This window comes from Megalopta genalis, chromosome 8 (assembly GCF_051020955.1).
Source record: "Megalopta genalis isolate 19385.01 chromosome 8, iyMegGena1_principal, whole genome shotgun sequence".
Taxonomy (NCBI): Eukaryota; Metazoa; Arthropoda; class Insecta; order Hymenoptera; family Halictidae; genus Megalopta; species Megalopta genalis.
Genome location: NC_135020.1, coordinates 15,436,486 through 15,457,988, shown reverse-complemented (window position 1 = coordinate 15,457,988; position 21,503 = coordinate 15,436,486). Strand labels below are relative to the sequence as shown.

General features: G+C 37.6%; 1 protein-coding gene across 2 annotated transcripts in view; it reads right to left on the bottom strand.

Moving 5' to 3' along the window:
* NLG-4 (neuroligin 4) overlaps positions 1–21,503 on the bottom strand; it is a 918,748-nt gene that overhangs the window by 353,825 nt on the left and 543,420 nt on the right. For both annotated transcript variants that reach the window (XM_033465261.2, XM_033465262.2), the window contains exon 5: positions 3,551–3,904. In XM_033465261.2, the coding sequence (XP_033321152.1) occupies positions 3,551–3,904 (354 nt within the window). The remainder of the gene's footprint in view (positions 1–3,550; positions 3,905–21,503) is intronic.

The following is a 21,503-nucleotide window of genomic DNA, read 5'->3' as shown; positions in this document are numbered from 1 at the left end:
AGCATAATTTTTAGAAGTATTGAACGAATGCAAGTAGTACAGGTCAATAGTGTGTCAGTCGCATGTCTACGAGTAGTATAAGTCAATGATGTGACAGTTGCAAGTCTAGAATATATTTCTCTACAAATCTAATTTAATGAATTGAAAGTGCAATAGATAGTTCGATACTCTTGGTATAGTTAATGGAGATCTGCAAAGTATTTGTCTACGAATCTGAGTTAATTAATTAAAAGTACATTAAGAAATTAAATGTTTCTGGCATCGTCGGAGATAATTACAACTTTATTATTAAGTTGAGCAAACGTAATTATAACTTTAATATAAAGTTGTAATTATAACTTTATTATAAAGTTGTGCAAACATATTTATAACTTTATTATAGAGTTGTGCAAACATGATTATGACTTTATTATAAAGTTGTGCAAACATAATTATGACTTTATTATAAAAAACAAATAATTCTCATATTTACTGTATGACTCAATGATCCAGAGTCAAGGTTCTAGTCAAAGCGAATCTCGTCCTCGTCATGCATCCGCAGACACTAACGGTCCTAATATTAATTATTAACGGTCAAGATAAAGACCCAGTCGAAAGAAACAAATCTGCATTGTCTTAAGTATTCGAGAGAGCAATATTGTAGAGATAGTAGGTTTTGGTGATTATTCTATTTATTACTTCATACTGTATTTATTACACACTTCTCTCCCCAAATTGTCCATTTTCGTTCATAATCTGAGCGTCAATTAGGAAGAATCTACTGTAATACGCACGCAAAATAGAATACAAAAAGACAGTAAAGCAGTATACAATAATTCTCGTAATCGTACGCCGAAGTCGTAAACCGTGTCCGTTGTAATATAATTCCGTATCGTTATCCGTATCGTAAACCGTAATTGTGATCGCGACCGTAGATCGTAATCGTAATCGTATTCGTGACCGTGATCGTAAATTGCGCGTCGACGTTCGTCGCGTTCTGTCTCGCGCCCTGCGAGCGCATCCTTTTATTGGTGCGCCGGCCAACCGTTCAACGAGTCTTCCTTTGAATTTGGCCGTGCCGTTCGACCAGCGCCTAACAGCCCCTTAGCGAAATTGCGATCTTAATATAATAATAATAATAATAATAATTTATTAATACGATTATTATTAATATTATTATTATTAATTATTTCTTATGTTGACAATTTAACTCGAACAAAATTATGGATTATCGAATACAATTTCTAGAAGCGTAAAACAAATTGTAGTATAGGTATTATAGTATAAGTGAGTGAAGAACATATCACATTATCCTTAAATCTGGATTTTCCTTAAGCGACGCGATATTGGCAATTTTCCCGGATCACATGCTGCCTGATAAAGCAAAAATAGCAGAGATGTGCTCGATATGTTTTTCTGATAGCGTGACACGTAAAACTGTCATTTAAGCATACTCAAATGTAGTTGAACCGCTACTTTTCTGAAATCCGTGCTTTATATAAAACTACATTCTACGTTCAAACTTCGAAGGCGCGCAGATTTTAAACCGACTCGCATAAGCTTATTCCCATTGGGATTCCGATCGAGGTTCTCGTTAGTGGTCCCGTTCTGAATCGCGGAGATCGGTAGGAATCTCGGAAGAGGATTGAATTCTTCTTCCATTGTGAGGAGAGAGGTGGTTCGACGTCTTGTTACTTATCGGATAACGATTTTTCAGTCTGAGCAATCTTTAGAGATCCGTCGCACGGTAATATCGCGTTCGCGACGGGAATTTTATCGTCGAAAATGCCCGGTCTGGTTGAGACAATCGGAAGAGACATACAGGGTGTCCCGATGTTATGGTATTTCCGAGAAGTGGGGGATTCCTGAGGTGATTTGAAGTAACTTTTTCCTTAGCGAAAATGCAATCCGCGATTTCGTTTAGGAATTATTAACGAAAAACGCTGACCAATGAGAAGCGAGCTCGCCTGGCGCTAAACGCTCGGCCGAGTCAATCAGCGGAACTGCACTTCCACCGCCCGTTGGCTCGGCCGCCTTGTTTTAACTGAACTCGCTTCTCATTGGTCAGCATTTTTCGTTAATAACTCGTAAACGGAGCTGCGAATTGCAATTTCGCTGAGGAAAAAGTTACTTCAAATGATCTCAGGAACACCTCATTTCCTGGAAGTACCATAATTTTGGGACACCCTGTATAGCCAGGGTTTTGCGATATCGTTCGAGAAAAGTCGTTGGCATCGAATCTGAAGTTGGATTTTTACAGGGTTGCGCGGAAAATTTTAAAAGTTTCGACAACCCTGTAGACTGTCAAGATAGCTTGCAGGAGGTCGTTTTCAATTGGATGAACTTCGAGCACGGACACGTGGATAGAAAAATGGGATCAAACGTGAAATCGAACTTCTTTTAGGCAGCACCGGTTGTTTATTGTTCCCCGAAGTCATCGAGTTTCTAGCGTTTCTTTCTCGAGGGCTTACAATACGATTGTTGATGTTCGTCAACAACTATAAAAACGAGCCGCGTGGCTCGAATAATAATCTCTCGAATAATCTTCCCGAATTGTCCATTTTTGTTTACAAGCTGAGGGACGATTGAACAGAATTTACTGTAATTTGAAACGGGGGTTTTCAAGAGAAATTTTCACGAGAACTCGCATTGATTTTCGATGTGCAAACGGAAAATAAGAAAAGTAGCCTGTAAAGACAGTCAGGAGAGACTAAATTGTACTAACAATGAGTAGTTCTTCGCATCATTTAAATTATAATCATTGAATTCAATTGTTATTAGTATAATTAAATTATAATCAACAAATTTTTATTTTCCAAAAAAGTGTTTCTGTAATTTTCGGTCTGCACTGCACGTATTTTATTGTATGTGTCGTTATTTTTAGATCAAGAATGCAATAGAGAAAATATATTATACGGTTCATAAAATACGAAATGATTTCTGTTTTTCATGAAAACGTTCTACTATCGAAAACTGTATTCAAGTCTGTAAACACTTTATTTCTCAATCTGCACTTTTGTGTAAAACATGTTTTCGTTAAATTATTAAATAAACTCAAATTTCATGACTGTCAATTCAGATTCGCGTATAAAAAACATTAATAGAAACAGTTTTTTTAGAAGGTGCAGAATGAGAAAATTTGACGCTGCTTTGAGGTTTAATCATATCAAAGCTCTAAAAAACTCTTTATGGTAGCATCTATTTATCATTCGAAGTATTATCATTAGATAGTCCTATCATTTTCTGATCACGCCATTCAGATTTAAATAACATTTAAATGATTTATTAATTTTATTTGTACCTGCTGAAAATCCCACGAGCCTGATTTAATTACTTACTAAATATAACAACGAATTGGACGTTTCCGTTTTTAACTTGCGAGATTCCGAATTATTTCTAGAACGACAGAACGCGGATAGAAGCAGCTGAGAAGTAAATAAAATGTCAGCCGCGCGTCGGCGTGGTATATAAATTTATACGGCAACGGAAGAGGATTTTCGTATCGTTGATAATTTCACAGTAGTCGAACCCCTGGAAACGCAGTGTCCGACAATGGAAGAGCGTTACTCACCGCGTGTGACAGTTGGGCTGATGGCGAGAAAATGAACGCAAGCGGCACCGGTCCCTTGACCCATCAGCGTCACGTTGTTGGGATCGCCGCCAAACAGGGCGATGTGCTCGTTGACCCAGTGAAGCGCCGCGATCTGATCCATGAGCCCGTAATTCGCGATCCTCGCCTTGTTCTGGGGCGCCACGTTGGCGTTCAGAAAGCCGAGCACGCCCAGCCGGTAGTTCATCGTGACGATCACTTGGTCGGTGTAACTGGCCAGGACGCTGCCGTCGTAAGGGTTTCCGCTGCCCCAGTCGTAGCTCTCCCCGTGAATATACAGCACGACCGGATGCCTTCTACCACTGTCTGCCATCCCTGCGAACAGAAAAGTGTTTCCTCAGCACATCCCTTACTCGTAACTCTGACGCCAAAGTTCCATCATTCGTTAAGCGATACAAGCCAACAACAACGCGCACAGTCCAGTCTAACCGTGTACATTCCAGCGACGAAAAGATAACATACTTTAGAATTAAGTGATTTTTATTTGTTTAACGTTTCGATCGAGGTTTCATTTTTATACAAACTTTGGAAAAACCGCGACACATAGGCGCGAATGAAATAGAATTGAATAGCGCCGGTGTAAACAATTTTGTTTGAAAAGGAACATTTTTATCGAGATATAGTACGATATAGCAGGTTTAAGTAAAAATAGTGCATAGCAATAAATCGTGGAATGATATTTAATGCTTCATATTTTGTGGCTTCTTCTTTACGTTCGTTAACAGTGGTTATTAACTTTGAGAAAGATTTTTAATGTTTTTTAATAGCTTTTTGCTTTAATTGCCCCACTTATATTGATTACATTTCTTTTTTTTTCGGTAATGTTTTACAATTGTCTGCGATTTGCATATATGTGTATATAATTATTATATATTATATGTTATATATTCTGTATGGATCTATATATTTCAAATTGTTGCATATATATATGTTGTTTTCTGTAATTCTATATAGTACAATTCTCTATGGATCTATATATACTTTAAATTGTTGCATACACTTCAATATAGTTTCTATATATAGTGCTGCACATACACTTGAATTTAAGTGTATTTATGCAATTTAAAGTATATTGATCCATGGAGGATAGTAATATATAGAATTACAGAAAACAGCATAGTGATATATAGAACTATGTAGAACTATGTAAAGATATATATATATATATATATATATATATATATATATATATATCGCTTTTACTTCTGTTTATTATTAGTAGACTGCGAATTCTATGTATTAATGGGAAAAAAATAAGTGGGACGAATATAGCATAATAGAAAGATTAGAGCAGTTTAAGAATGTTGACAAATTATTATTAAAGGAAGAAACAAACTTTTTAACAAACTACTACTTCTTACACCCGATGCAGATAATTATTTTTCACGAAGATTCGCAGTAGTTATTATCAGTACAAATTACATATTGACTTCATTCCGATAACACGGATATTTTGAAATTCGTTCAATATTGTGTTTGGAGAGTCAACGTCTGTTTGCAAATTCCTGTAATTAATGGACCAAGATATTGATGTCGTTTGAATATCGAAACCACCGGATTTATTTACACTGATCGGTATACCGCTGATTTTATACATTTATGAGAATCCAAGTGCGTGAAACGTGATCTAGCATATATATTGCGAAAATTTAAGGGGCGCCGTTGATTTCATTTGTAATTTAAGAGAATCCTTCAGAAAAGGTACATAGAAGCTTTTGCGAGACTGGCGCTTCTTTAAATTTCTCCAAGAATTTGGAGAATTTTACTTGCACCAAAAACTTCATGTTAGTAAAAACAGAATAGTGTGCAAATGGACTTTCCATTTTACATTCTGAGAATAATAACTATCGTTGTTCGAGTACGCGTCAAACAATACGGAATGTTTACTCTAGTCGCAGAATTTCTTTCCGCCGCTATCCTTCTGCTAACTTTTCAAATATATTGGGTTGGCAACTAAGTAATTGCCGATTTCAGTTATAGATGTCTCTCACTCCCATTTTTATGATATCCATAAATGTTATATTATAAAATTATTATTATTATTATTATGTTATTTTTTATTATCCGTGAATGTTAGCAACTGGACAAATTGAAAGCAGCGATCAAGGAAAAGCGACCAGAATTGGTCAATCGTAAAGGTGTCATTTTCCAGCAGGACAATGCTAGGCCGCACACGTCTTTGTCCACTCGGCAAAAATTGATGGATATTGCTTGGGAATTGATGTTACACCCACCATATAGCCCTGATCTCGCGCCATCGGATCACCACTTATTTCGATCCCTGGACAACTCCCTTCGTGGTAAAACTTTTAATGATGATGACGCTGTACAAACTCACTTAACTCAGTTTCCGGCCGAAAAGGATCAGACTTTCTACGAGCGTGGAATTTTCAAGTTGTCGGAGAGATGGCAAAAGGTCATCGAACAAAATGGAAAATACATTACAGATTAAACTTCGTTCCAAGTAAAAAAAATTTTTTATTTCATTGAACAAATCGGCAATTACTTAGTTGCCAACCCAATAACTCTTGCTTGCGCCGAAGACAGATGTTCGACATCGACTTGTCAGGGAACGAAGCTCCGCACGAGAAACGAAAAAAAATGCCGCTCCACATTTCCCGGTTATTTTTTCATGTAAATTGGCGGGTTTTCGGGCTGCGCCGGCAGCTCGAAGATAGCTTGTGTTTCCCCAGAGTATGGAATAGTTATTATTCTTACCACCTTTGTATGGGCACGGATGTGTGGGGCCGCGTACGTTTCAAAGACCGTGCCGTTTCCGTTCTCCTTGTCGTCCCGTTTTCCGGTTTAACCAGGGTAAAACCGTCGAAGAACGCGCTAGAGGTTGTGAATCAGGGGGCTAGGGTGGGGCCATTGTTCCCTTCGGAGTCTGTCAGCGATTTACGGTCGCGGGAGGAACGTAACACGGGGAGAATTAACCTTGCAACGGGAATGGTGGGCATGACGGAATATTCTGCCGGATATGACGGCCTGCTAATGCTTCTTCTGCTATTGTTACCGTGGCTTTTGCGTGTTTCTCTGTGACAGCTCCGCGCGCCGGGTAATGCGACGGCGACATGTGTCGATTCGTATGTGAGAACGTGTGAAACGCCGCTCCACCGAAGGAATATAATGAGGGAGGAGACGGCGTTGGAAGCGGCGAGGGTTTTGATTGGAGTACAGTTGTTTTATCATGGGCCCGGGTGAAAGCCAGCGATTGGGTGCGGTTCTCTCGGCAACCGTGTCCTCCGGTCTTCGGATTTCGCACGTTTCAATTTTCTATGCGGCCGTCGGGACATACGGAGCGGAGCGATAACTCTGATCGCTTCAAATGTTTTCGTTATTTAGTGGTTCGATATTTTCGTTCGCTAAGTGCTTTGGTTATGTCAAGGTTATTTTTCATTAATTAATCAAATAATTTTTAATTCGTTACTTTATTAATTTTTAATGCATTACTTAATTAATTTTTAATTCATTACTTAAATAATCTTCAATTCATTACTCAATTAATTTTTATTTCATTACTTAATTAATTTTTATTTCATTACTTAATTAATTTTTAATTCATTCATTCATTACTTTTTCATCAATCAATTAATTAATTTTTGATCCATTAATCAATTATTTTTAATCCATTAAATAGTTTTTAATTCATCAATAAATTAATTTTTGATCCATTTATTAATTATTGTTTAATCCAAATTTATCATAGCGGATGATATTTCGATTCTGTTGACTCCATTAAATAAAATATCAAATGTCTGTTATAACAAAAATGAATTTTCAAATATAATCAAAAATAATTGTCACCCATTCGTGACTCATGCGTTATTCACCGTGTTAAATATCCACGAGGAAAGAAAGAAATTTACGTTATTCAGAATGTTTGTTCTCGTATTTTTTCATAATACTTCAAAGTATTCATATAAACACAGAACGTCTCGCTCGGAATGTTTTGATCGACATCGAGTTGAAAACGTTGATAAACAGAGATTCCAGGGGAACTTGTCCAGAGTATTCGATATCTCGCGCAAAGTGTTCGATGAGGGACATCGAGTTACGAGACTTCTCATCCGCGGTTGCAAAGTGGATAAATACTTCAGACCAGCTGACGATATTTGCTTCAGGATCCGTCGCGGAACATTTCCACTTGGAAATCCGTTTTCCAAGAGCAGAATTAACACTATGCGAACGGCATCAATATACCTTCAGCATTATAAATTTTCTTTACGCAGACTTTATTACTTAATTTCACGGCGACGTCAATTTTTTCCCTAATACACATTGATTTCTTTCTTTGGTAGTTTATTAGTTGTAATAGAAGCAATAATAATAAATTGTATATAAGAATAAAAATCGATTTTCCAACAGAATGATACTTTTGTATTCTAGCCAGAAATTCTCGGCAATTGTTAAATCAACGATAAGTGGACAGGACGTCGATCGATTATTTATACGAAAATGTAATTGCATCAATTACGAAACAATAGAAATACATATAAAAATACAAATTCACATTGTATACATATCAATACCGGCAACAATGCGATCAACATATTGTTCCAAATATTGTTGCAACGTTTAGAAGTGAAAGGACATTTCCTTGAACATCTAATAATGCATCTAGAAAGGCAGGATACATTTTTATTGATATCTCCCGACACCTATTATGCAGAACAGCAAAAGTGTTTGAAATAAAAATCGTGTGAAAATGTTTTCGAAAAGATTATACGAAATATCGAATAAATTAATTCGTCATTCTATTCAAGAGACAGAAATGTTACCTCTTCATTTTCTAAGAAACCACTTTTTTCTAAAATAATCAGTTCTTACATTATAAGACGTTGGTCCTTTCATACCATTTAAATCCCGACAATTCTAATCCCACATTTGCAGTGGCTTCAGAAAACTGCATGTAAAACTTGATCTTCCCAACCCTGCGCGAACTACTCAAACTTTCTGCATCAAATCATTGATTCCATCGAAGGGAAGAATACCGTAACCGGAATTTAAATAGTTCTCTTACTTCTTATCGCTGGACGCGGATCCCGCCCCCTTTTCCGCCAATGGTAACATCACCGGAAGCCGAAGGGCTATCCCTTCCGAAACAAAGACCGATGTTGACCATGCGTCTGGTCTTATAGAAAAGTTGCAGCCGGCTGAAGAGACTCCGACCTTTCTTGGCGGGGCGACTGCCAAAGGGGATTCACAGTTGATCTCTGTCCGCTGCTTCGGAATACATACAGGGTGTCTCAAAAATGTCTCGTAATCCGGAAATGGAGGGTTCCCGAGATCATTGAAGCAACTTTCTCCTTAGCGAAAATGCAAACCGCGGCTTCGTTTACGAGTTATCAATGAAAATCAGTGACCAATGAGAGGCGAGATCTGCTGGCGCGAGACGGCCGAGCCAATGAGCGGAGCTGGGCTACGCGCGCTCGTTGGCTCGGCCGCCTCGCGTCAGCAGAGCTCGCTTCTTATTGGTTGGCGTTTTTTTATTAATAACTTGTAAACGAAGCCGCGATTTGCATTTTCGCTAAGGAAAAAGTTACTTTAAACAACCTAAGGAATCCACCATTTCCGGATTGCGAGACATTTTTGGGACACCCTGTATATACTGGGTGCGCCGGAAGCAACGACGCAAGCCGAGAAGGACCGAACTACGTGAAAGAGCAACTACGAAATCCACGGTGAAATTTGTTCGCTCGACATTCCATTCCCCAGAAAAATTGAGTTCGAACGTTTACGGAACAGACGTGTTCTTGACAGGCTCTTTACCAAATATGCGCGGCCCGCTCAATCAGGAGTTATTTTCTATGTAAAAATAGATTTTCAATCTAGACTCTTAATTAGAAAAAAATTCAGTTCGACTATAGGTTCTGTGTGTACGCGTGCGCGCGTGTACTCGAAAGTTTCAAATTGGGTTCACTTGGGGGAACCAGGTCACGGAAGAACAAATTTTGTTGTACGGTTCATTTTTTTACGGTTCGCACGCAGAGCAACTCTTAATTATACTTGCTGCGTTTAGTTCGAAACTAGGCAAGTGAAAGTGTACTCGAACAAAAATATTGAAATTGGATTATCCTGGAAACCAGGCCACGGACGAAGAATGCCTGTTTCATGGTTTTAGCTATCGATTCTCCCATTAGTAATTACTCAATTTCCAGCAATTCAAATTTTTCTAAATATTGCGTTAGGAATAACGAAAACGTTACTGGTTGTACGAGAAATAATTTCGAAATAAATTCTGTTAGAGAATGTGAGTGGGGTGCGTGTGTGTGTATGGGGGCGTTGAGACGACGAGACGATCGTCGTTTCATCTGGGGGCCACAACAATGTATCGCGTGGCTCCGTGTTTTGCTATCGATTAGTTTTAGTTCTGTTTTAGCTATACAAGGGCCACGACGTGTCACGTGTTCCTATTCTTTTCTATCGTTGTTATTTCTTTGTCATTTACGTTTCTCAGTTTATATTGTTACGGCGACTTGTCCAAATCAAGTCGCTGTAATGTGAATATATTTTAATATATATGTTACAGTGAAACACCGAAATCTGGAGAATGTCGACTTTCACCGGTGAATGTCAACTTTCACATAGTCGCTTGGTGTATGTCCGAAATATTTGCTAAATACCCTTATTTCTGACTTACACCGGTAAATGTTGACATTCATCATGCACTAATGGTGAATGTTGAACATGTTGGAGATTTATATTTTCTTCTCCGTAATTCAGTCGCTATAAAACGCCACAAGGGTGACGTAACTTTTTCGCCTCTCTTTCTGAAAGGAATGGCCAAGAATTTAAAATACACGGTACATTCTACATGAGAAAAGAAAATAATAGTAATAAAAAAATTACTTACTTATGTGATTCAAATCTTATTTATTGCAACAACTTAAACTATTATGACACTTTGAACTGCACAAGAGTCCCTTGCTTTTACAACTGCATTTATTTGTGGAACACTTCCTTTTGCAATGACAGGTTTTGGACCTCCACCAGAGCATATCTGTGATTGTCGACACACACCGGAGAGGTTCCGAATGTACAACAATGTAATGAAATATTCGATCTTTCACCGACGTATTTGGTATCTGTTGACATTCACCGGTGAAAGACGACATTCTCCAATTTCGGTCATTCACGGTATCATATATATATATAATTGCGAATATATTTTTAGTACGCCAAATTCCAAAAGTGCTAACAAGCGTATTGTTACATATATTGTGAAACTGCCCTGTTGTGAACAACTCCTTAGGAAATAATGGAAGTAGTGGTATATATATAATTGCGAATATATTTTTAATACGCCAAATTCCAAAAGTGCTAACAAGCATATTGTTATATATATATATATATATATATTGTGAAACTGCCCTGTTGTGAACAACTCCTTAGGAAATAATGGAAGATAGGAGTTGTCACGGAATAGTTATACCAACGGACAGTCGAGAGCCGAGATCGGACCGTCGAACGATCAACATTACAAATTCAAAGATCTGTAATATAATTGAATTGTGTGTATTATATCCTATACTAATTGTAAATAAAATACCGCGACACGAGAAAAACAGAGAGATTCGCAACAATATAAGTAAATATATATTATTTTGTCAGCATAGTTTCTGTTTACGTGATTATTCGTTGCAACCTCTCCCGTTGTCGTTAAATAAACGTTTATTTTAAAGAAAACTTAAACGAAATCCACAATTCGGACTGAACGATCCTTTCGTCAATTGCATAGTTGCAAAAAAGAATCGTGGGTTAATTATATTTTCTATATTTCGCATGTAATATACAGTAAAATCGCGATTGTGTACAATTATTCGCGCCTTGTGACACGTTTTTATAATTACCGATAGTCGACAACTATAAAAACGAGCCTGTTTCCAAATTTCTCTTCCATTTTTGTGCACAATCTGGGCGCGAATTAGGGAGATTTTACTGTACTCTTGGAAATGAAATGTTTTATTTATAGGAAGAGATAGCATGAAAACTGATATTTTACAGAATTTACGATCCACCCTGTACAGAAGCTGCAGTCACGTTCATTCCAGGTCGTCGAATAACCGGAAGCAGGTTCAACAACCCTCCCTTGGCGCGTTTTTAATTTAAGTAGCTGGGTCGACGATTACCCGGACATCGACAGAGGGAAACCCGTCTGTTTGGAGCACCCGCCGACAATTCTTTTCACCTTTGATCAGCGTATTCTTTTTATCTCGCGACCATGTCCCTCCCTTTTGTTGCGCCGAAACCGTGTCGAATGCGGAGGCAACGTTTTATCTCCGATAACAATTAAATTGAAATGCTTCGGGAGACACACGATTTGCATGTACGTGTGCGCGCGCGCAGTAAGTTGAATGAATTGTTGCCGGATGAAATGGGAATCCGGTATCACGTTTTCCATTTGACTCTCATATTTCTAATTTCGCGCCACTTGTCCCGCGAAACGGGGACGAGAGATCAGCCCGGCAGTTGTAAATTAGAATGAAAAGTATTTTTATTTGCCACTGTGCCGGGCGCGACGGTTATTAAATTCAGCTACACACTCGCGGCAATACATACCTAGTTTCGTGTATTTTCGACAAGCACGAGCAAAGTGAAGTGATTTCGTGCAAATATTTTACTAACACTTTATCTACATATATCCATACAATTCTTCGGTGATTGCTATCAATATCGTATATCAATATTTGTGATTTCGTGGATATTGCTCGAAAATCTCTTAAATGGTACAGTAATGTCTCTCTAATTGACGCTCAGATTGTCCACGAAAATGGACAATTTGGGAACAGAAGATTATTCGAGCCTTGCAGCTCGTTTTTTTTAAATAGTTGTTGGCAATTCGTAACTATAAAAATGAACAGCAAGGATCGAATAATCCGTATCTCCTTTTCCCAAATTGTCCATTTTTGTGGACAACCTGAGCGTCGATTAGAGAGACATTACTGTAGTCATGAAACAGATTGTAGTTGCTCTTGATAAATTGATCAAGTACAGTAAATTCTCCCTAATCGACGCTCAGATTGTGTAGTCCATTTTTGTGTATAATCTGAACGTCAATTAGGGAGAATTTACTATAATCCGTAATTATGTATTTTATAAAATTTAAAAACCATAAGACAATCGTCGATGGGTATTGTATTTAGTATGAGACCGAAATGACTTTTATTATCATTTTTAGACGTCGAGTTTTCATACTTGAAACACATAAAGCATCCACGTTCTTCGACAAGAATCTGTCGAGTAAACTAAACGCTATTAACACTTCATTTGCCAAAAGCTTGTATATCAATAAACTTTTTAGTGATCGAGTTATGAATAAGAGGAGCTAAATAATTATTTTTCAAAGAATTATTTCAGTGAAAACTGTTGCATTATGTTAGTGCAAGTGATCTTGAAATATGGCAGAAATTATTGTCACGTTTGATTAATTCTTTAAGAAATTCTCAACTACGATTGACCTACGATTTTAAAAGGACTATTAATAAATTAGTCTAGATAGTCTAGACATGTAAGTATAACCAAAATCAATCAATATTACAAATCTGTCGAATAAACTATACGCTATTAACACTTCATTTGCCACAAGCTTGTATATCAATAAACTTTTTAGTGATCAAGTCACATGAATAAGAGGAGCTAAATAATTATTTTTCAAAGAATTATTTCAGAGAAAATTGGTGCATTATATTAGTGCAAGTAATCTTGGAGTATAGCTGAAATTATTGTCGCGTTTGATCAATTCTTTAAGAAATTCTCAACTGTTGACCTACGATTTTAAATGGACTATTAATAAATTAATCTAGACTATTATAAATATTGTCGTTTTTACATTTTTACATTATAGACTAAGTAGTTTCGATTCAACAGGTCGAACGAGGGCCTTGAATCTTACCAGAACTTTGCGGCAGACTCGGCATATTAAGCACAAAAAGTTCCAAGAGTGTTTTTCGAGGATTAAGCTTAAGGCTGAAACGAATCGCTCACTAGCCGCGCGCAGTTGATTCGTTTTTCACCTAAGTTTCCCGTAGCTCGTCCCGATTCCTCCTTTGTCGAGCACAGGAAGAGCTTTCCCCGCTCATTATTTCGCAACTCTTAAACGCCACCGCGATGGGTAGAAGCTGCGAACGGTCTTTCACTCTCCTTACATTTTTCCTTTTAATCCTTACTTCTCTCGGCCTCGTCCTTAGCACTATTCCGATACATTTCATCGGATCAGCCGAATGAAAGCCGAAGCTTAAAAGCTTTTATGAAAGCCCGATGAAGGAGAGCCGTGATAGAGGAAATTAGAAGAAGGGTAGTGGGCGTGTGAAATAAAATCCCGACCGATCACTTTTAACCTATTTCATAGAGTGTCGTTTCGAGCTCTCGATCTATCCCACGATTTTTCTTCTGCCTTACATTTAAACGACTGTTATTTCATAACTGGGAGAAACGAATTTCTGTTTGGATATTTCTTCGAGAACGGAATACGAGAAAATGTGTCTGTGTTAAACGTCGGGTGAAAATTCGCGAAGTTGTCACGGGCATGAATCATCGAACGACAAATGTGGTGATATCGAATTGGTAAGAGGTGATTTACCACTCGCTTTGTAATTTAAGTCCGAGCTTTCAGATTAAAACGTACTATTTTTAATGGCATTTGACGCTCTTCAAACGCAATGCTGGAAAACGAAATGAAAATAATTCGTATTGCTTTAAAATCAACGTTAAATGGATATCCGAGCGACATTCGAACCTCTTGGCGTCTCTCATCGTAAACAAATGGGTTAAATCCAGAACTGTGTAAGTTAAATATTTTGTTATACGTGTACAGTAAATTCTCCCTAATTGACGCTCAGATTGTGCACAAAAATGAAAGAGAAATTTGGGAAGAGGAGAAACGATTATTCGAGCCTTGCGACTAGTTTTTACAGTTGATATCGATAACTATGAAAACGAGACGCAAGGCTCGAATAATCGTTTCTCCTCTTCCCAAATTTCTCTTCCATTTTTGTGCACAATCTGAGCGCGAATTAGGGAGAATTCACTGTACTTTTGGAAATGAAATATTTTATTTGTGTGAGGAGAGATAGCATGAAAACTAGCATTTCATGCGAACAATGAAGAAAATGTTAATTGGAATATTTTATTCTTTTAAGTTCATTTCGGAGCGCAAAACATTAATGTACGCTCAGTGCCTCTCTCCTCGCCATTATAAAAAGTTTCTCACTCTCTCGAAATTTCCCATTATGATATTGTCGTCAAAAAGTATTGTTTGCCGACCTGTCGAAAACAGACTTTATTACAGAAACGAGAACAGATGAATAAACAAATATACTCGCGCATCGTGTTTTTATACGTGTATGAGAATTCAGAGTAGCGCAGAGTACAAAAACATGAAATAAGTGCATTCAAAATGCTATACGAGTCTGCAGTTTAGTTCGACTAAATACTTTAGTTGGATTAATTGTTCGTTCACAAAGAGGAATAGTTCAAATAATGAAAACTTTGAACGATGCCTTTTTGTAAATACTGGTCGATATACTTGAGAAGAGAATGAACGTAGTTTCTTCACAAAGGAGTTGTACAAATAATGCATGCTTTAAACAATGCACTCCGTTACATGCGAATATACATGTTTGAAGTTCGGTTTGAAAATATTATAAATTCTCGTACTTTAATATTGAGTCTCTCCTTTGTCTATTTTTCTGTCAAGGAACATACGAAGTCAAAGAATTGCATTTTATACTTCCCTCTCTCTCTCTCTCTCTCTCTCTCTCTCTCTCTCTCTTAAAATAAAAATATATTATTTGTTGAGGTATTTAAAGTAGTACTTGGAATATTTTCCCTACGCGTTTTATCCACCACTGGTTATATCTAATAAAGAGAATCTGATAATAAATTATGAAAAATAAAATCATAATGGAAATTCAAATTTCACAGATTAAATTATGAAACGCAAACATTCAATTATGTAGCAAAATATATGCACGGCATCGTACAAACTGCAATTTATCTGATCGTGTCGTACTCCTTGAAGGCTCCCAGCTGTGAATTTCATAAAAATAAATATCAAAAGAGAGAGAGAGAGAGAGAGAGTTGAACTTCTGTAATAACAGTGTTGAAGTTCGATACCAAGTTCTGCAAACAGGGGAGTTGTTTGTCGTGAACAAACGACGACTAACAGAAGTGTTAATGAATTGTGAAAAGCGTACAGTGGAGAGCTCGGGCACAGCTAACTAGGAGAAGGTAGAAAATTCAGTCGATATTCGTATCACGGATCCATAGAAAATTTAAAACGCGTTGTCCTGGAAATGACACTTTTCAATACGAGGACGTTTTTCTTAGAAATCACTGAACCGAACCAATAACTCTTTGTCGCGCATGTTCAGTACGTGACTAGTTACAACTGGAACTACAACATATTTTTTTCCTTTCTTTTATAATAAGGTAGATGGAAAATATATTAAAGCTTTTAGTTATTTCACGTATTTTGCACAAAGACTATCATTTCTTTTATTTTCGTTTTTTCACCGTTTGTGGAAGTTGCAGTTAAATTTTTTTATTCGTGTGAAGTAAAGATAAGATGTAATTTTATAGAGTAAATTAAACTCCAGGTTTGTTTAAATTAGGTTAAGGTGAAAAACTATGTGCTCAATGTTACAAAATATTTCGTGAGAGCTTAGATATGATTTAGTATATCTCCGGTTAGACGGAACACATATTTACAATTTTTATGTTGAAAATCTAATGATCTTACATTGCACTTCGTATATGCGTTTCAACATAATATTTAGACAGACATGTTTTCATATTAGTCTTTGTGTAAATGAATCTTACATTAAAATTTATATTTTATTGTACCATTTAAAATGTACTTTTTAAACGAATATACATGGGTATACATCATAAAGTGGTAAACAATATAAAAATTTTGTATTGCACATACACATTTTGCATTGTGTGTTAGCTGCATTGTGTGTTAGCTGCATTGTGCACTCTGTTTACAACGTATCGGTTCCGTAATTCCGACTCGCTTTGTTTTGGTACAGTGGCCCGCGCGAGAAGCAAGCCAGCTCCGAGATTTGCTGCAAGTGTGAACACATTTGGACGGTGCCCAGAGTGAGTAAACATTCCAATGTAAATCAAATGGAAGTTTCAGAAGTTCCAGAAGCTCCAGAAGCTCCAGAAGTTCCAGAAGCTCCAGAAGTTACAGAAGTTACAGAAGCTCCAGAAGTTACAGAAGTTACAGAAATTACAGAAGTTACAGAAGTTACAGAAAGTCCTGAAGTTCCAGAAAGTTCAGAAGTTCCAGAAGTTCTAGAAAGTCCAAAAGTTCCAGAAAGTCCAGAAAATCCAGAAGTTCCAGAAGTTCCAGAAAGTCCAGAAAGTCCAGAAGTTCCAGAAGTTCCAGAAGTTCCAGAAGCTCCAGAAGTTACAGAAGTTACAGAAGTTACAGAAGTTACAGAAAGTCCAGAAGTTCCAGAAGTTCTAGAAAGTCCAGAAGTTCCAGAAAGTCGAGAAAGTCCAGAAAGTCCAGAAGTTCCAGAAGTTCCAGAAAGTCCAGAAAGTCCAGAAGTTCCAGAAGTTCCAGAAGTTCCAGAAGCTCCAGAAGCTCCAGAAATTACAGAAGTTACAGAAGTTACAGAAGTTCCAGAAAGTCCTGAAGTTCCAGAAAGTCCAGAAGTTCCAGAAGTTCTAGAAAGTCCAGAAGTTCCAGAAAGTCCAGAAAGTCCAGAAGTTCCAGAAGTTCCAGAAGTTCCGGAAGTTCCAAAAGTTCCAGAAGTTCCAGAAGGGAACTTAGGATAGGATAAATAATAGGATAATTAATAATTATATATAATACATCAAATAAAAAAAAATAACAATGAAACAAACTTATTATGTGCCATTCTTCTGGTGGAAATTAATTCCTCAGTTCCAAATTTATTATAAATTATGTTTTAGCGCATTAAGTAGACGTGTAAGCATGTTCCATCGTCGGCACAGACGGTGTTAAGTGTCCGTCGAGTACGGAAAGGACATTTCGACATCGACAACCCCCGTCTCTGCAACCGCTTTAAACATGTCTCGAAACCGAATTTCCATTTGTTTAAAAAGCATTGCGACAAATGACAAGTCATGGCTCGGATCGTTATTATCAAGTAATCCTCTTGTTTAGCGCAGTCGCTGTTGCCCTAACGAACCCTGTCCGAATCCCCCGAGGCGGAGCCTGAAAGGGAACGCTTAGTTGAGCCCCGGCTACTCTCTTGTGATGAGCAGAAAGCTCCATGGTGCACACGCGAGTGTCATCAAAAGGGCGGTCCGTGGGTGCATTGTGCTGCGACCTCGCAGGCAAAGCAATAATGTGGTGGCTCGCACCCCTACCTCCGTCCTTATTCCCATACTCGGTCTCCACCCCCTCCACTTTGTTGCAGCGAAATTAAATTGCTCGGCGCGTTTAAGTAGCGTTCCTATGGCTGACAGCCCCTTGCTATGAAACTTACTCGCTCGACAAACGTTTTGGAAGCTGCGGAGATCAACGTCATTGCGAGCTACGTTAATTACATCATTCGCGTCCGTTAACTCGATCATTGGCAAATTTTTTGTACCGTAAATTGATTCGTATGTTTTTAGTCAGGAAGCTGTTAAATAGATAGACACGAAAAAATTCATTCGATTTTCGTTCCGAAGAAATGTCTGACTGTACAGCGCATTTTTGGAAATTCTACGTTCTATTATTGCCAAATTTATTGTCAAATTATTATGGACAGTAGAATTAAAAATTTGTTTGTACGCTTCGCTTGTCTAGTCAAAATCGAAATTGGTGCTTGGTAGAAATGAAGAAATGTTTGAAACAAAAGACACTTTAATAATTGCATAAGACTGTTTGATATGAAAATTAAAAATGGCAGTATTTATTAGTAACGAACGAAAAAAAATACAGCATATATGTATATTATCTGATTAATGTTTACAAACTACATTACTTCGATCAATTTGATTCTCATAATTTCTACAGCTGTGAATCCTAGTTTACAAATAAATAAAGAAGTACAGATTTGTATAGTTTTATATAGCGTTTTATAGTACTGCCGACGAGTATACTTGAGCTTTCGATCCAATAGGTAGGAAACACTACAGAAAAAGAGTGCAAGAAGTCTGAACAGATAAGAATCACGCTCGCGTTCTCGGCGTTCAAAAGCCATGGGAAATGAATGCAAATTCTAGTAGGATTACCGCTCTCGGAATTTTTTTGCATTTCGCTAGTTTCCGTCCGCCGGCATCAAGCAGTGCTCATCGCCTTCGAATTTTCCTTCTATTAGTTTCTCGTCGCCTTTGAACAAGTCTTTAACTCGCTGCCCGGATTTCTTTCCCGTTTCTCCAGCCGCAGCTTCTCTGACGCGCTCCGTCCTCTTCTGAAATTATCCGAGGATCTTAATCAAGTAAGTACCTCGTTGGGAGCTGCTCCGATGAAATTGCCGTAGCATCTGTCCGAGACTCTTTGCCATGGCCGATGCGTCTCTCGCATAAACACAGGTGAGTTTATTAATGCGGTATGCGTGCGGGGCCCCTTGACGCGCGCGTTACATGCGGAATTTCGTTCGAGCGTTATTTACGAAATGCGGGAACCACTGACGAATGCTAATTGCGCGCGAGCATGTCGTTGTTGCGCGAAATAAAATTGCTGTGAACGAACGTTTCCGGCTGGGGAAGCAAATTGTTTCTCTTGTAAATGTTTGTTAAGATCTCGAGTGGCTCTTGTTGTACGAGGATGATTTAAAAATTTCCTGCATTTTAGCAGTAGAATTTACTTCAGGTAAATTCTCCTTAAAGGTTTTTCGCAGATTACCTATAAAATATCTCGTATTTGTTTATCCGCGAAGCAGCGAGTAACGCTTTCATGAAAATATAAAATGTTAGAACGGTGGAAATAATTGGGCTGTTTAAATAAAATTTGATAAAATATTGTACCGATGCTACAGATTTTATGAAACAGGAATTATTAATTTTAGAAGCACCATAATTATCTCGTTTTGACCCTTGTCAATTAAATGCACTTTGTCCATCTGTTAATGCGCATTCTTTATGTATAAACAAGTTATCAGAAGTCACTGCATCGACTTTCTAATTTTGCACGTAATTTGAGCTTTCTTATGTCTTAGATTATAGTATTAATAATGCAAGAACAGAGTCGGAAACGCAAACGAAAGGTAGGAGAATAGCGTAATTTATTTGTCAAGGTTATGTCAAGTTCAGAAAGTCCAGAAATTCCAGAAAGTTCAGAAATTCCAGAAGTTCCAGAAAGTCCAGAAATTCCAGAAGTTCCAGAAGTTCCAGAAGTTTCAGAACGTCCAGAAAGTCCAGAAAGTCCAGAAATTCCAGAAGTTCCAGAAGTTCCAGAAGTTCCAGAACGTCCAGAAAGTCCAGAAAGTCCAGAAATTCCAGAAGTTCTAGAACGTCCAGAAGTTCCAGAAAGGCCAGAAAGTCCAGAAATTCCAGAAATTCCAGAAAATCCAGAAAGTCCAGAAAGTCCAGAAAGTCCAGAAAGTCCAGAAAGTCCAGAAAGTCCAGAAAGTCCAGAAAGTCCAGAAAGTCCAGAAAGTCCAGAAAGTCCAGAAAGTCCAGAAAGTCCAGAAAGTCCAGAAAGTCCAGAAAGTCCAGAAATTCCAGAAATTCCAGAAAGTCCAGAAATTCCAGAAATTCCAGAAAGTCCAGAAAGTCCAGAAAGTCCAGAAATTCCAGAAAATCCAGAAAGTCCAGAAAGTTCAGAAATCCAGAAGTTCCAGAAAGTCCAGAGTAGCGTGATTTATTTGTAAACAGGTATGAAATGTTAAACGCTGAAACTGGTAGCAGTGAAAAGTTAAGGAGACCGTTACCAACAAAACTGTTCAGGAACGAAACTGGGAAAGTAGTTGTACATTTTACATAGAATATGTGTATACATATAAGAGATACATACATATTTGTCTATTCGAGGCAGCTGTTTCATAAATTCGTATCTGTCACCTATTGTACTGCTCGGCACCTTCAAGTAGGGGTATGGCATTCTAGAGTGACGTACACGTTTTACAGGCTTAAGAGAAAATCCCTCAACAGGAAACAAGTTCGCTCGGCTTTATGATACGTCAATTGCTATTAGCTGGCCGGAAGAACTCTGAGCCATCTGTTTCTGAATTATACCTCGGGCTTCTCCTGTCACTGGATGAAGGTAAACGTAATTACACCGCCGACCTTTGAGCATTTCTAGCTATCATAGATCGTAAAATAAAAGAATGTTTGAAATATTATTAAGTATAGGAGCTATTAGGATATTTCAGAACAGAAATGTACGTTGATATAAAGATCCGTCTGGAAATAATAAAAGAATAAGATGGTCATAAAAGAAAAAAAAGTCAAAACTCATCTTGAACGTATCCTTAATAATCTACCAGCATAATCTATTAGGATTTGACTAGGATCTATAGTCAAAAGTTTCATAAAATTTTGATGATAATCGTTAACAGAATAGATCTTTATTATTTCATTACTGTATAAAACATTAATATAAAACATTACTTTATAAAACTTTGCCTATTCGGTTGCCATGAGATTAGATCTTAGTCTCAAAATAATTTTTTCATTTCACGGGGAAGAGAAATTTTTCATGAAGTACGAAATCTGAAAGAGTAAGACAAAGATCTTCTTATAAAATCATTTTAAACAAAACATGTTCATGTTTTAATCTCGGGTACTCGAATTTTGCGAACTTTCGAAACCCGGTTCAAACCCGAAAAAATTTCCCACAGTAATTTCTCCTGGAAATGCCAAATTTCAGGTTGCTGTGAATTTCCCTGTGCTAGTGCTACGCCTATCTAATTTATTGCTACGTCGTCGCTAAGGGTCGACGGAGTCGGTCAAGCGTGTGATGCGGAAGAGCAAAACAAAATGGTCTGTTTGGGTGTAAGTGAGG